Source organism: Bacillus rossius, chromosome 12, assembly GCF_032445375.1.
Source record: "Bacillus rossius redtenbacheri isolate Brsri chromosome 12, Brsri_v3, whole genome shotgun sequence".
NCBI classification, from domain to species: Eukaryota; Metazoa; Arthropoda; class Insecta; order Phasmatodea; family Bacillidae; genus Bacillus; species Bacillus rossius.
The window spans coordinates 6,602,923-6,618,982 of NC_086339.1; the positions used below are offsets into that span (position 1 = coordinate 6,602,923).

Consider the following 16,060-nt stretch of genomic DNA (forward strand, 5'->3'; position numbering starts at 1 on the left):
TATAAAAAATGTGACAAAAACGGTTGAAACCAAAATGGCGTCTTTTAGTTAAGTTTTCCCAACATCAAGACTTGAACGTTATCAGATTATGCTTTTGATGAAATAAAAGAATAATATTTATTTCCAAAATTCTCATTCCAAGATTTTCTTTAAAAAATAAAATTTGTAAGTAGATTAAAAAAAAAATCATCATATTATAAAATGTCTAAAAGTTTTATGCGATTTGGGTATATTTGCCGACACTGCACACTGAAACAAGGATACCGCTAATACCAGATGGCATGCATTGGAAAGAGTGAGTAACTAACTGCCCATTAGATTGCACACTGCAATCTAAGGATGGGACAGGCTATACACCAGGAAAATTTTTGCTCTAAAACACACTTGCTAGAAAGTGAAATGTTACGTCTGCCACCTGGGTAATCACGCGGTATGTTATTTACAACAGCTGTTGAAAGTAGCATCCGCTAACTTCCATAAATAACTTATTTTTTTTATTAATTTGCTCATTATAAGTCGTACCGCCATGTTTTTTCCCCGCCGACACAGTGGGAGGCAGTTTCAAGTGTCCTCGTGATCCAACACACATTAATCCAATTTTGTTCGAACACTATTTCATCCCCTACTGTATTATTGAAGTTGGATGATATCGCCGTAAACATTTCAAGGGGTAAACACTAGTTTTGACTCAATTAGATTCTAGAAACTATACCAGAGAATTCGATATGAACGCATCCTTGTTTTTTAGTTCGTGTATCAGCGCAATATTTCATTCAAAGAAACGTCTAAACAGGATTTCTCTTTCATGTGACAGTATAAATTACAGCAGTTATTAATATTTTTTATGATAATTATCCTATTTCTAATAGGCTGGTTTCACACTATGCGCCTTCAGTAATTTTTTTTCTTCTGAATATTCTTTCGACCGCTTTCCTTAGAATGAACAATTCAGGTTTCTCAAGAATGCACTTGGTAATTCAACCAAATTAGAACATGATCTAGAAGCAGTCACCGAGTATAAACTGGCAACTGCTCTGGTCCAGCTTGTAGTGCGACACCGGTCTAACACTTCCGTTAAGGCGCCATGGCGTCGAACTTGTTCTCTCGGCCCAGCAAGATGGCGCCAGTAAAACAATGGACTCGTACTGCTCCGACTGCACTCCTGAACCAAGCGCGGATAGAGGGGGAGGGGTAGGGGTGATCAAGCCAGAAGTTTATTTAGTTTGTAGTTATGTCTACTTAATTACTTAAACTCCTGTGTTTAGATTTTCCTCCGTCAGACGTTGCACCTATGAACTATTGAAGTTCTGAACTTGAGACCATTCATTTCTAATCTCTGACATATTTAAGGTCGTGTTTCGTAACTGCATCTTTTTTTCTTTTCTTTTTTGTGCGACAGCCCCCCCCCCCCCCCCCCCAACCCCCCGAAAATTCTTTCTGCAGCCGCCTGTGCCCCGAAGACGGGTTATCGCAGTCACTTCTGGAAATTCCCGGCCGGGATCACCATAAGGACACGGCAGGTTCCTTGCCAGTTTTTATAGAAATTTTTTTTGTCCTCGACCATGATTACCGTTTTATCGAAGAGTTAAGGCTGTACCAGAAATTGAGGTGGTGTTAACTCAACGGGATGCTCAGAGTGGTCGATTGCCAAACTGGTGTATAGGTTTTCGTCAGATGATGAATCCTTCGTATTCACAGATGATGCGCCAAGTAGGGGAGTCTGTTCCAAGCTATCCAAGCTAGAAGCCACTCTGGATAGCTACACAAACCGTAGCTAAAAAAAAAGGCTAATATTTGTTTGGTAGAAGGATCGTAAAAAATACACTCAATGAAGTGAATGTTGTGAAACTAAAGATCAGCAAGGAATTCTAACAAAACAAATTACGCTATCCAGATGGGTTGTCACATCGTGGCTTGCAGTATTTAATTGGCGGAGGCTTTCCACATCCATTCTTTAACTTCTTACCTCCACGAGGACACGAGGGTTCCGAATGCTTGCCGGGACGCGAGGTCGCTGTTTCCTCCATGGATGTTCCTGCGGAGCTGTCGCCGCGGCTCGCCTGTCAAGATGGCGGCCGTTGTCCGCGCCTCCACGAAAAACACGCTCAGTCACGGCCGGTCTCTTGTCTTGAGCCACACAAGGCAGCCCTTGTGCAGTCTCTTTGGCGAACATTGCGCAACAGTGTCGCTTGTGCGAGCGCGCACGTGAGATCCAAGGAAGAACCAAGTCTCTTTGCGCGAGGCACCGAGGTGGCGTTCAATCGTTTCGCAGTGTCCGTCCAACTGTGCGACTTTTTGTAGTGGGCATTCTCATAATATATTATGTAGATGTTTAGCTGGAACCTGTTTAACTATAGCAGTATAATATATGTTTATGTCAAAGAGCGTTACCATGCAAGGTTTTTTGTTGTTGTTTACTTGCGTAACCAGATGGGTAATAAGTTAGAAGGTTCGTTGTACAAACGTGACGAACAATACGTGGTGCGGGCTCGTGCCAGAGGAACTTGTTTCTCAGTCCACGACATATGTGTCTGATGCATATCCAATATTTGTAAATTCAGGTTTTTTTTTTCTTTTCGGAAATCGCTCTTAAGCAACTGCGCATAAACGTGTGACTTAAAACCTATATATGTTTAGTCTTAGCTGTCGGTGTACAACATTTGAATCGAGTAATTACGTGAATTTTAAACGTAAATCCATTGCCACGGAAGTCTCAGAAACCTCGCAAAGATGGCTAACCCTCATGATTAATATGTATGCTCACCTATCAAAGTGCTTAACTTTGATAATAGGTCAAACCTAAGTATACGCATTTACCCGCTCGGCCACCATGACACTATGTAATATTATAACTGTATGAAGTTATATATAAATATGAATATCTCAGGAAAAATTAAAATTTTCAAGAGTCCTTTAACTTTATTTTTTGTACTTTTAAGCCACCCTGCCTACAACAGCGCATGATCTGCATCATAACTGTTCTGAAACTTCCCGAAGCGCATAAAATACCCCGATCTTGAGAAAAAATTATAGGAAAAAAAAAATATTAGCCTAACCTAACTTAAGTAGGGTTGGGTTCGATTTGGTTTACTTTTTTCCCTAAAATATGTGTCACGCACGGCATTATTTTCAAGAATTATATGTTAAATGTCTTATCCGAGTTTCGTATTATAAGTTAATTTGCAACATGAGACCATAATGAATTTGCTAGTTACCGAGGTTTGATGTTGTCAAATTACTGGCGAGTACTGAAAGACTCGCACGCATTATTATTATTATTTTTATTTTTACGTGATAACTTAGAAATCGATGAACGCGGCTGCACGCACGAAAAATTGTCACTGTTCCGCCTGCGCCGAGCGTGCAAGAACCGGCCAACCACCGTGCGAGAAAATCTTCTATACCTAATAAAAAAAGGTTCAGGCGGGCTTTTCAACTAATTGTTTGTGATTATATTTAAACAAATTATTCAAATTAAATTTGCAAAAAACTGTAAATTATATTTGAAAATTGAAAAGTATGCAGTTTTTCATCAATGTTTTCTTATGACGTTATCACGTAAAATTATCGTCCGTAAACCGACTTTACAGACAACCCCCTTTTGTTTTAAGTTATCCAAAGTTCTATAGATAGACCGGAAAAATTCGCGAATTCATTTCGCGATAGGCTAAAATACAAATAGTTATACCTCAGTGCTGCCTCTGCTATTGGCTCACAACTCACCTGGATGACTCTGTGCCAATGAGAAACACCCGACCAAAGCTTTATCGAATCACAGGCTTCTACGTTGGGACGTCTCACAAGGCAGCAGCCAATGAGTGGGTGGCATTTGACCGAGTGTACGTAGAACCATTGAATATATATAACTTATAGAAGTCGCGAGGGGATAGGATTTATTATTCCAATTTTCGGATCCAAAACTGAGGTAGTTGTTAGCTCCGCCGCTAGACAGCTCTTCTTTCCACAAGAGGGTACTCGTAGTTACCAGCTTCCACGCCAGAGCGCTGTAGCGTCGCTTTTTTCAAGGTCGTGCGCGTAATTCTCTGTTTCACTCTATCGAGAGGCGGTGCCTTTTGTTGAAATCCGAGCGCTTAGATATCGGCGGGCGCAACTGAATTGGAGGAGTACGGCCACCGAAAAAAAAAAAAAAGTGCGGTTAAAAGATGCCAACATCAAAAATTAAGTTTTAATAATAAGAAAACTACAGAAATTTCTTAAAGCGTATCAGATTGGAATGTACAGTATAGTGTACATTCCCACTGACATTCGTGGTTCAGAATTTATAAAATGTTGTGTTAACGGAGTGGCGCATTGAGTAAAATGGCAAAACATAATTTGGAATAATTCTTGACAACGTTGAATGATTTTGGTAGCTATGAAACAACTATGGCTGCGATGACTGTTCAAACGCGTGCACGTGTTGTTATTAGTAACAGAAACTAATGGTATGATGTCATACTTTGTGGCTATGCAGTTTATAATTTTTTTAACATAAGATGAAGCATTTTTACATAATGTTTTGGTTGTTTCGTTATTCAAAATAAATAATCTTAAACGTTATATGGTGAATATTCCCAGTAGCGAATGACCACAAAAAAAATCAATTTTGCCAACATAGATCTGAAAAGTTAACGATTTACTATGTTAAGTTGCTTATAAATAAAGCACATTTCCCGGATCTCCAAAGAAAATAAGAGTGTTTGTTATAGCATTGAGTTCCCACTCTTTATATTCCTTGCTTTGAGGTTAGATACACAAGTTAAGCCCGGGCTACATTCGCAATAGCAAGCAAACAGCACAGACGCACAGAAGTTCAACATACACTATTAGATATGAGCTGCCACATTGGCAAATAGCACGCGCACAGAAAAATAGCACAGGATCGGCGCACAGAAAGTTCATTAACTTTTAACTTTTAGGTTATTTTCTGTGCGCGACCATGATGGTAGCCAATCAGCAAACAGTTTAAGTACTACTCGAGTGGGCTTATAAAAGAACAATTGTCACGAAAGTATTGGTGCTCTTGACTTGAGTAGTTTGTTATTGTTTTCAAACACGCGATAACATAAAAATGGAAGGCACATTTGATAGCTTTTTGATAGCTGTAATAGAAAGTAAAAATATTTTGTATGACAGGGGATCCGCAGGATACAAAAATGAAGAAGCTAAATTAAATGCTTGGAAGTCTGTGTCTGAATGTGTTAAAGAAGCCGGATTTGAAATAAACAGTGATATATATTTTTGAATGCTCATTGTGTTTTGTACGTAAACTTTGAAATATTTAAAATATTTCTGGGTTTAACGAAAACCGTACCACAATAACAACACACGAATCTAAACAAACGTCACGTATGCCAACTTCAGTGACCAAAATTGTGAACGGGAGTTTTACATTTAAAAAACTTTTTTGAATGCTTCCGGTATTATTTTGTGTTGTGTTGTGCGTGAATGTAGCATCAAGCTCTGTGCTATCTCTGTGCGTGTGTGCTATCTGTGTGCTGTTTGCGTGCTATTGCGAATGTATCCCGGCCTTTATGCTCGTAAAAACGATGCGCAAGTATTTTGAATACAAATATATTTTCTTTTAATAACCGAAAGGTAAATATTATTTCCATGAAATATAATACAATTCTTTAAACACAGACAACATATAAGAGCTATTTTTTGTTTATTATTCCATCTGGCGTGATAAATATTATATTTTAAAAACTGTTTGTGGATTTTTAATATAAAATAAATATTTGTTTATGACATCAATTTAAGTTGTTCAAAAAATTCACTTTGGTATGAATTAAACCAAATTCATGTTATCCAGGGCACAAAATTAGAAACTACCAAAAAAGATTATTTACATTGCTGTTTTGTGTAAATCTGTGCACGGACTTAGTAAGTGACATATTTATAATTCCTCATTTTAGCAACCCATTTTAACAGAGAAAAATGATTTTATATTAAAAAATTATTATTTTAAACCATTAATTAGCAGGAAACATGTATGAATAATCTATTTAAATTTGCATTTGAACAGTGAATATTATTTTACAATAATAAATATTTTTATCATCGTATATTACTGATGAAAAGTTTGTATTTCCATCTAATCAGAAGTATTATGACACAGTTAATTAAATTGCTTTACAAGTTTTTATTCACATGAAAATCATTAAAAATTGGTTGGAAAGTTATATAAATATACAAAAACAAATCATTATACATACAATTTTATTATCTTAGTGGATTTAAATTAATGGTGTCCCAGTGACTACTGCGAAGAAAAAAGTCTTGCGAAAGGTTTCCTCGTAATTGAAATTCGTCAAAAAAAACTATCTCTCATTTTTGGTGACATTTCTGACAAGTGGTACAATGAAATTTGAGACTGGCAAATGAATGTTGTGAAGCAATAAACAAAATATCACATTCGTGAACTACAAATGCATAATTGTTTTTATTTTATAATAAAAGTGTATCTAATAACCCGTGGCTTTGCTCACGTAATTTCCGGGTATTGCTGATATTCTACCATTTTAAGAAAATATGTATTAAATTTCAAATATTTTTGAAGAATTATACACAAAGAACTGTCAAGTATAGAACATATTTAATAAATAAAAATATTTTTACGACTTATTTTTAATTGGTTTAGCGTAAGTCTATTTTAACTTTTATTTAAAATTAAGTACCTACCTTATTTTCTATCTCCCGGTTTAGTGACTTTGAGAATATATTTTTCCTTGATGAAATCTTAACTCTTTTCCATCTGACGAAGAAGCCAATTAAAAAATAAACTAAGACTCGCGCACTTATTGTATGTTAAGAATGCCATCGTTTTAAATTACTGTAATTTTTTTAGTTATAGTCATGCTTAGTATAATAACATAATATGCCTTATTACGCATACATTTCAGTATTCATGAAACCAGTGCATTTTTATTTGAAATGTAGAGCAGTTACCAAATTTCTTATCTCGCATATTGATCTTTTGGTATGGCTAGTATTACTTAAACTAAATTTTTGAATTTTCACTGATGCACTGTTTTCCCTTTTCTATGTGATTTAGAAAATATAGCAATATACGTAAACCAATTAAACCAAAATCATCCTGAATTTTTATTACAGAAAAAAGTTAATTACAAAAATTTTTAATGTGCGTATTTTAATATTGAATTTATATATATCTTGCCAATACTGATTTAGTGGGTTATATAATTTTTTTTATTTTTAAAAATAATATCTACCCCTTTTACTACTTAATAGATAACGTTGAATAAGAGAAGGTTGTTTAAGGTATGTTGATTTTCCTTGCCAATATCTAAAAGTAAATTTGCACAAACGCGAAATATAGTTTAAATAAGTATTTTACTTTTAAAATAAAACCATATTTTGAACGTAACACTGACTATTGGCCCAATACAAAGTTTTAATAGCTAATTTTCACTTCACTCGGGTACAGAATCCCATCATTCAGTGATTTCCGTGGCTAGCTTCTTTTGGGATTTCATCATTCTCAAACGACGGTAAGGGAAGCTCCTCTTCAAGGTCGCCTAACGATGTTGATAAGACCTGCCGGGTAATTTGAATCGTTGGTCTGGGATTTTCGAGGGGGGGGGGGGGGGGTGAAGGATGATGTCACGACTGGGCTGGTTAACCTAGTTCTGCCAAATACCGCCAGGGGCGTATACAGCCGATACCCAGCGATGAAAGCGATCGCAGCGGCGGAGCTTGGAACTACAACAATTCTTCTAAGAAACCGGACAGAAAATTTAACCTGGGCTCGCGACTTCTATACATTATATATATTCAATGGTAGAACTATGGAGTTCATCCTAGAGGTCATTGAACCCGCGAATTTTTCCTGTCCCTATCTATAGACTGTGATGTGTGTTCGACTAGCAGGATGGCCGGGGTGTGTGTGCAGGCCCTACAAGCGCGTGGCCAGCTGTGATGCGGCCTCGCTGTCCAGCAGCATGTCGTCCGAGCCGCCGCCCCAGCTGCTGCCCTCGCAGCGCCGCAAGTTCAGCTTCCCCGCGGCGCTGCACTCGAGCCTGCTAGGCGCCGCCCCCGCCCCCGGCCCCGGCCCCCAGCCCGCCCCCGAGCCCAGCAGCGCGCGGCGGCGCTTCAGCAACGTCAGCGACGCCGTGTCGCGCAAGCTGTCCAACACCATCGGCTGGCGGTCCGCCGTGCCCGCGCAGGAGCTGGTCGAGCAGGTACCTGCCTGTCCGCGGGCGAGGAGCTAGTTGCCGGAGTGGCCGCTAGATGCCAGCTTTCATAAACCTGCGCCGGCAGTTTCTTCCTGGGCCTTATTTCACCGAACATTTGCTGTGATTGGTGTTGAAACAATCCAATAACTAAACACAGGCGATACAACAGTATTTCAACTTTCAGCTAGTTTGGCACAGTTTAAAACTTTTTTTTTACTAAGCAATTAGTCGTTAAGCATTTAAAATTAATATTATTAACCTCTTAGTACGCTCTATCTCCCTCCTTGCTCTATGTATGTGCCTGTCTGCTTGTCACAGAATCTCCGTGACTACCTACCTGCTCGTAGGGATGTTGCTATATTATCGATATATTCGTTTCGATTTTTGCTATTTTATATCGATACACGGGATACGAGATTATAGTGATATCGGGAGACACATACAAATACCGTGTTTCGGTACCGCACTTAATGAAATGTTAAATTATCATCATCTTGTCTTGGTCTATAAATTGTAAAGCAAAAGATCGCCGCATTGCTGTAATGTAATCAACAATGGAACGATACAACAAACCAAGTTTGGTTGAATAATAGTACACTATTGAACCTCCAATCTCCTGAAAACAATCAGTAACAAACTAGATAGTAGTAGCAAACAAGTAACTAGATGTGTAATGTGTTTAGTTCTGTTTGTTCAGTGTTCTACAAATACTTTGGGTTAGTTTTAATATTAATTTGAAGTTATTTTTGTCGAATATTTACATTTAGTGCAGTGAAACGACAAACGAAGCAATGGTTCCAACAGTAATGAAACTTTGGAATTTTGTTAGGAAAAAAAATTAGAATGTCTATGTCTGTACCTTATGAAATGTTATTTTCAAAAGCTGTTGTTAATGTGTAACTCAAGATAGAAATCGCTTATCTGGAATGTAAAAAAAATTTAGGGCAGTATTTTGACTATGGTTGGTTTTGAATAGACATTAAATAGATTTTATAAGATCTTTCTTTCTCAATTTTCAATTATTTTTAATATGTAATCGATAATGTATTCAGCGAATAAGTCTTTTTCTTATGATAAATTGTTTGTTGACACATTTCATTAAATTATCGATATTGTTCTATTGCGAGGATATCGATATTTGGATTCGATATTTTTAGAATATCGATAACAAAGAATGATATTGATATCGATAAGGAATATCGGAACTAGAACGATATCACAATAACCCTATCTGCGCGCCTCTTCGTCTCCTTGATTACCCACAAACATTCTCCCTGTCTTTCTGACTGACTGGCCATTAAAAGCGCACAACCAAATTATATCTGTTAGGCGCTATATTAATAAAAAAAAATTAATTCTGTAATTATCTTTTACCCGTGTGCTGAAACATGACTGTCCCACGCACAAAAAGTGTTTTGTTTTATTTAAATAACATTTTTAATTATTATTATTATTATTTGTTGACATTTTTATGTTTTGTTCTATGGTTATGTATTTGGACGTATCTGCAACTACCATACTCTATGGTGTAATCTGAGTGACGTCGAAGCTCAATTAGCAAGACCCCTCTAGGGAGCAATGGACTTAAAACGGCAAATTGAACTTTTTATTAATAATTTACATAACAAAACTTTCATTGTTGGAAAATCATATTTTAAATTTAAGGCATTTTGGTGTATTAATCTGTATTGTATATTGTTTGTGTTTGAATTTGACGTGATAATTAAGTTAACAATGAAATGAAAAATGAAAGTGTTTCGGCCAATCAGAGGCCGTGTTACTTAAGATAAGCGTCACTACTGAATTAACGGTAAGAGTCTTGGAACAACGGCGATGATGGCTACATAGCCCGGGTTTAAATCCCCTCAAAAATCAACGGAATTAAATAGCTAGGTAGATCATCCTACAACTAGGATGTTTAAAACGTCGTATGAACCTATATTACATTTTGTTTAATTAGGGCACGTCCCAATTGACGTGTATTTAGGAGTGATTTACCGTGAGTATAATACCGACTCATGATGCTATTCTAATTGAACTGTTTTTCTACTTACAAGCATCGTAATATTGCCAACGGACTTATAAACATTGCATTTTATTGTTGAGCACGTTAAAGTACCTATTTATTTATTAAAATCCACCACTAGATCCCCTTACAAGCATTACACTTGGGGATATGGGCTTAGTCAAATTAATATAAGTATACATATTTACTATATATACATACATTCCTTTTTCAATACTTATAATAAATTACAGTCACAAATTAAAATTAAAGAATAAAATTTCCCATATTATAGATATATCAAAAGGCCTGTGTTTCATAATACACTTGGGGATATGGGCTTAGTCAAATTAATATAAGTATTAATATAAGTATGCATTAAAAACAATTACGTATCCTGTTTCTACACTTGATTTAGTTCAAACACCCAGAGGTGAACTGAGACAGATTTCTCACGATGCTTTACCGCAATTATCTATTGAGTTCAGCCGCGGTATATAAAAATTAACTTTAATCACGAACACAACTAATAAACATTATTTTTCTCACGTTAGTTTCTGATTATAAATTGAGATTTCAACAGGCATATTTAATTTGAACTATATGAACTTTTGTTTTATTCCATCATGTGTGCAACATAACTCCAGTAATTTCAGAAAATATGAATGGTATTCCACTGGTCCAACCATAATTAATTATATTATTATTTGATTAAAGAATATTTGTGTTAACCATATGTTACCCTGTTGTTATTTTTCAGTGCATATGTATGTTTTCCCTATGATTTCAATTTGTCTGTTGTTTATTCTCATGCCCTTTTTGAAGATTTAAAGTGTGATAATATTTAATCTTTCTCTTATGTACCACACTACATTAGCCTTGACATTTTAAGGAAATTAAGTCGTACATAAGGGTGGCGCCCATATATCAATTTCAAAAATAATTAAAGGATATATATATTTGACTGAGCAACAAATAGCCAAAGAGAACTATTTATTATTTAAACCCTATTATACTGAGAGCCTCTTAACAGAGTGTAGGAGAGTTTATGAACTATATTATTATTAAAATAAAAATAGTAAAAGTAAACTATTGTTCTCTAACTAACAACAACATTAGACTCATTCTATACATGTCCACCCGGAAAAAAAAAACATTTTGTAATGATATTAGGATCTACTTATATTTCTTGTCAATGTAACAGTAGATATTATATTTATCTTCAAAAATGTTTTAGTTCGAACTTTTTTGGATTAGTGTTTGTATCAAAATGCTCTGTAAACTTAGTAAATTTTTGTTTCAAATTAATTATAATTTTTAAAGTGTAACTATGTTCCCTTGGCTAATAATAAAATGAAACACAACACGTAAAAATCTTAAAAGAAAAAAAAAATGGGTGAGAGTACCTACTTATATATACACACTCATTTGTCTTAGTTTTTTTATTACTTCAATGAAGTATAATGTAAAATTTTAATTATGCATGCAAATATTAAATAGAAATAAAATAATGAAAAGACTGGAGTGATATAAATACAGTTGTAAAATATAAATTAAATTTTAAAAAAATGTAAATAATTACTCTGTATTCAAATTTAATATAAACATGTGTATACAATTAATTATTTTATTTAATAATTTATAATACAAATAAATTATACATACGGGAGCATAACCTCACTTATATAAATACACTTGAAAAAGGTTATAAATACTAAATCTGTCACAAATATTCAGTATCGAAACAATAATTTATATGATTTGAAAGCACATATATAATTTTCAATCCCGTCAATCCTTGTTGCATCGTGACGAGGGTGACGACGGTGACAGTGGCGTGGTCGGTCTGCCAGCAGGGCAAGCTGCTGTGCGCCCAGTACATGCGCAACAGGCTGAAGCGTGCCGCCATGCTGAGCCGCAAGTGCGGGCTGCAGCGCATGCGCACCGCCGCCACGCTGCCCGGGGGCCACGTGGTGCGCGAGGTGTTCCCCGAGCTCGCCAGCATCGGCCAGGAGCTGGAGCGCATGCACCCCAAGGCAAGTCCCGCCCACCATCTTGGATTACAACGTCTTCATGTTTCACTAGTTACTTCTTCGAAGCGAAACATTATTTGCAGCTGATAGTTTGTCGAAGGGATGATACTGAGCATGGTCTTAACATTTATCCTGGGAGGGGTTGAAATGGGGAGCAGGAGGTCCTTGGTATCTTTGGAATTAAAAAGCCCCTTTCACTTGAAAAATCGTAACTGTGAGATGGGAATTATAAATGTTAATTCCCGGGCCCTCCTGGGAATCCTACAGATTTTTACCCATCATTTTGTTCGTAGCGAAAAATGTAACGCCCAGGAGTGGGGGGCTTATGGGTAATTTATCTATATTACTAAAAGGAAGAGTTTTTCTATAGTTTGCGTAGCGCGGGAACAGCAAGGCCTAGAGTTGTGAAGAAGTTTGGTAAGTAGATCATCCATGGGAAGGCGAAGCATTTAGTTTTTTTTCTTTTTAGTGATTTTCGACTACGTTCTACCATATAATACCCCCTGCTTTGGCTATTGAACTGTAGATGTTTCTTGCCATTGCATTTTTGATTCACTTTTGTATCTTCACCTAGTCTTTCTGTACTTATCTTGCCACCATATTTCTTCGGTTTTCGTTGCATAATGTGAATTTGAAGACCCTTAAAAACTATTGGATTAAGATGGCTTTTTTGGTTTATAGGTTCATATTCTGTCCAGTTATCATAGTTACATTTTTTTCCTTCATTTTTTGATTTTTAAATGATAGTTTTTGCGTGGCAGTGACGTACCCACAAGGTCTACACCTGTATACTGTCACTGCCATAGCGAAGCACGGTTGCATTAGCTTATGCTCCCAGGTTGTATACTTGCACTGTAGTGGGTTGAATACTGTAAGACAGCAGCTTTTTCATCACCCGCAACAAAATGTTACAATTTTGAGCCTCCATTGTGTGTGCAAGATGGCCATGTAAACAAGAATTTCTACAGTTGTCTGCAGGAATGATTGCCAGAAGTCGATCCCTAAATATGTACGTATTTTATCCCCCAAACTTGGGCACTTAATTGACCTTTTATTGACAGCTGATTTTTTTCCCCCCTCATAATTTTTGAGAAATATACTAGTAAAAGGATAGCTGGACTAATTATTAAAAATAGTAAACATTGTGGAGTGAAGATGGAAGAAAGGAGTGTGCAAGTGCAATATTAGGCAAGCTTGCAATTGGGTGTCAAAAATGAGAATGACCCCTTAGCCACTGTCTCTTCTGGACAACACAATAGTTTGTGGTTGTGATGAAGTTTAAGGAGAAGGCAGGAAATGAAATAGCTGGTCGTCGCCTTCATACGTCCACCAAGTTTTCGTGCGACATTGCAACGCAAGCTGCTATCAATCCATGTTTATAATTCCGAAATTTATTTTGAAATTATTATTTACGTCACGTTCCTGCATGTATTGATTTATTAAATCCCCAAGAAAATTCAGGTTCTTGATTAAATTATTTAAATACGTATTTTAAAAGCAGAACAAAAGAACATTATGAGTTTTGACAAACTTCGGACGGACAGACAGCTATGAATATTTGCAGGAAGGTGGTGTGGTACAGTACTATTTGACGATGCGTGGCGGCAGGTGTACTCGGGCGTGACGCGGCAGGCGTCGGCGGCGCCCGTGCCGTGCTCCGACAAGACGGCCGGGCTGGTGCTGGCGGCGGTGGGGCGCGAGCTGCTCAAGGGGGACGTCACCTGGGGCAAGGTGGTGTCGCTGTTCGCCGTGGCGGGTGGCCTGGCGGTGGACAGCGTGCGCCAGGGCCGGCACGAGCACCTGCACGCCCTCGTCGACGTGTTCGGGGAGGTGGTGGAGGAGGAGCTGGCGCCCTGGCTCGTGGGCAACGGCGGCTGGGTACGTCCCCCGTGTATGGTCGGGTGCGAGGTCAAAACTGTCGGCTTATTGCATGCTTAAGGGGCCCGCCTACCCGGACACACATACGGTGTGCAGAGCTTCAGGAATAACAACGCAATTTCAAAACTACTCATGATATCAGAGTGGGGTCTGCTTACGAAAAGCATTTAAGGGTACTTCTGATTTTGGATTAAGTTTTTAAACTGTATTTCTAAGGTTAAAATGGCTAAAACGCATGTTTTCAGAGTAATTTTTGGGCGATAAACAACTGGTACACATTCTTTAAAGCACTTAAAGGGACTTGCATTACAACTTTATCTTCATTTCTCAGCCATAAAATGTTAGGGTCACCGCTCAAATTTCAGTTATCCTGTGATGAGAAGTCTGTACGCCGGTCCAGAGGAGACACCGCGCTAGAAGCACGAGCGAGCATCGCACATCATCCCACCTCACTAACACACATGCGCCCCTGACGAGGCGGGCCCCTTAAGACCAAAATATGAGCTGTTTACAACGTACAAGCAAATGATGAATATCAGTTAACCCCATGTGCAAAATCTCTGCCATATGGTTCGCCTTACAAATCCTAGTTTTACATACATAAACATATTAATTTATACTCTTAATATATGGCAAATGTCAATCAGAAAATCCTCAATAACAAATTTGGTTAAAAAAAAAAAAAATATTTTAATACTAATTCAGGAATGAAGCAGAATTTGACTACAAACTATACATACAGGTTCAGAAAAATAAATTTCCAGTTGGAACTTAACTTGATCATTTCAGATTTATGTGTATTTAATATCGAGTACCAATCGTCTGGAAAATGATTAATTAATAAAATTCCACAACCAGTGCAAGAACTTTTCACAATCGCAGTTATATGATGGTACAAGACGAGGTGTGCTTGTTGCTCCTCAGACGGGACTCCTGGCACACTTCAAGCCCCCGTCCAACGAGGTGTCCGTCTCGTCGCTGGTGGGGCTGGTCGGGGCGTTCACCGCGACCCTGCTCGTCCTGGTCTTCCTGCTGCGCTGGTTCGGCAAGTTCGCCTTCATCTAGGCCCGGCCCACCGACACCACTTCCTGTATTTATATTTATTGTGTGTAAAATAGGTAAATGTTGCAAGCTATAAATAAATTTGAGTTTTGTTGTTAACGCAATTTTCTAATTGGGGATGGAAAAAAAGGGGGGGGGGGGGGGGGGGGGGGGAGGAGAGAGAAATAAGATCCAATTGAAACTAAGCTTCCAGCTGGTATGGATATTAGAACATATTTAAGTAAATTGTATCACAATATATAATGCGTGACTTCTAACAGTAAATTATGGCATGTGAGATAGTATCAGAGCTGCCAACCTCAAATCACACCCATCAGTAATGGCAATTAGGTATATGAAAAAAGTACGCGTAAATCATGCACGATAAATTTTTCCTGGGGCATTATAACACACTCTCAAGATAAAACAAGGACAATAATATGCAATAGAAAAAGAAAAATATGAATACAATGCATATTAATGAATAAAAAAAAATCTATTAGAACAATACAATCATCTGAATATGTAAGAAATATTAATAATTTTACTGGATATTTTGAATCTTCAATTCAAAGTATTCAAAGTTAAACTTTAAAGCAACTGTCTTTTTATTTGCTTTTTTTTTATCCTGGTTGAATAAGAAATGTCATGTAAACAAACAGCAAGACAAACACAAGGACTTGTAAACAGTAACTGCGTTCGTTACTTTCGTTTCTTCAGATGTAGCGAAAAAACGAAGATATAGATTTATTGCTCGTCACGGCTTTAAAATGTTCTGCATGTTTCTTTGATTCAATATGCCGTCTACAGTCATCCCTTCCACCATATGCAATCGAAAAGTCACACGTGCATACATTACAAAACCGTGGCGTTCCAAACATTTGAAAACGACAAGCATGGCCATT

General features: G+C 37.3%; 1 protein-coding gene across 6 annotated transcripts in view; it reads left to right on the top strand.

Moving 5' to 3' along the window:
* LOC134537445 (bcl-2-related ovarian killer protein) overlaps positions 1 to 15,275 on the top strand; it is a 72,835-nt gene extending 57,560 nt beyond the window's left edge. For 5 of the 6 annotated variants that reach the window (XM_063377889.1, XM_063377888.1, XM_063377890.1 and 2 more), the window contains 4 exons: positions 7,916 to 8,204; positions 12,057 to 12,239; positions 13,845 to 14,114; positions 15,039 to 15,275. In XM_063377889.1, the coding sequence (XP_063233959.1) occupies positions 7,965 to 8,204; positions 12,057 to 12,239; positions 13,845 to 14,114; positions 15,039 to 15,179 (834 nt within the window). In that variant the 5' untranslated portion in view covers positions 7,916 to 7,964 and the 3' untranslated portion in view covers positions 15,180 to 15,275. The remainder of the gene's footprint in view (positions 1 to 7,915; positions 8,205 to 12,056; positions 12,240 to 13,844; positions 14,115 to 15,038) is intronic. The other variant, XM_063377892.1, reaches the window with a different exon arrangement.
* The last annotated feature ends 785 nt before the right edge of the window (positions 15,276 to 16,060 follow it).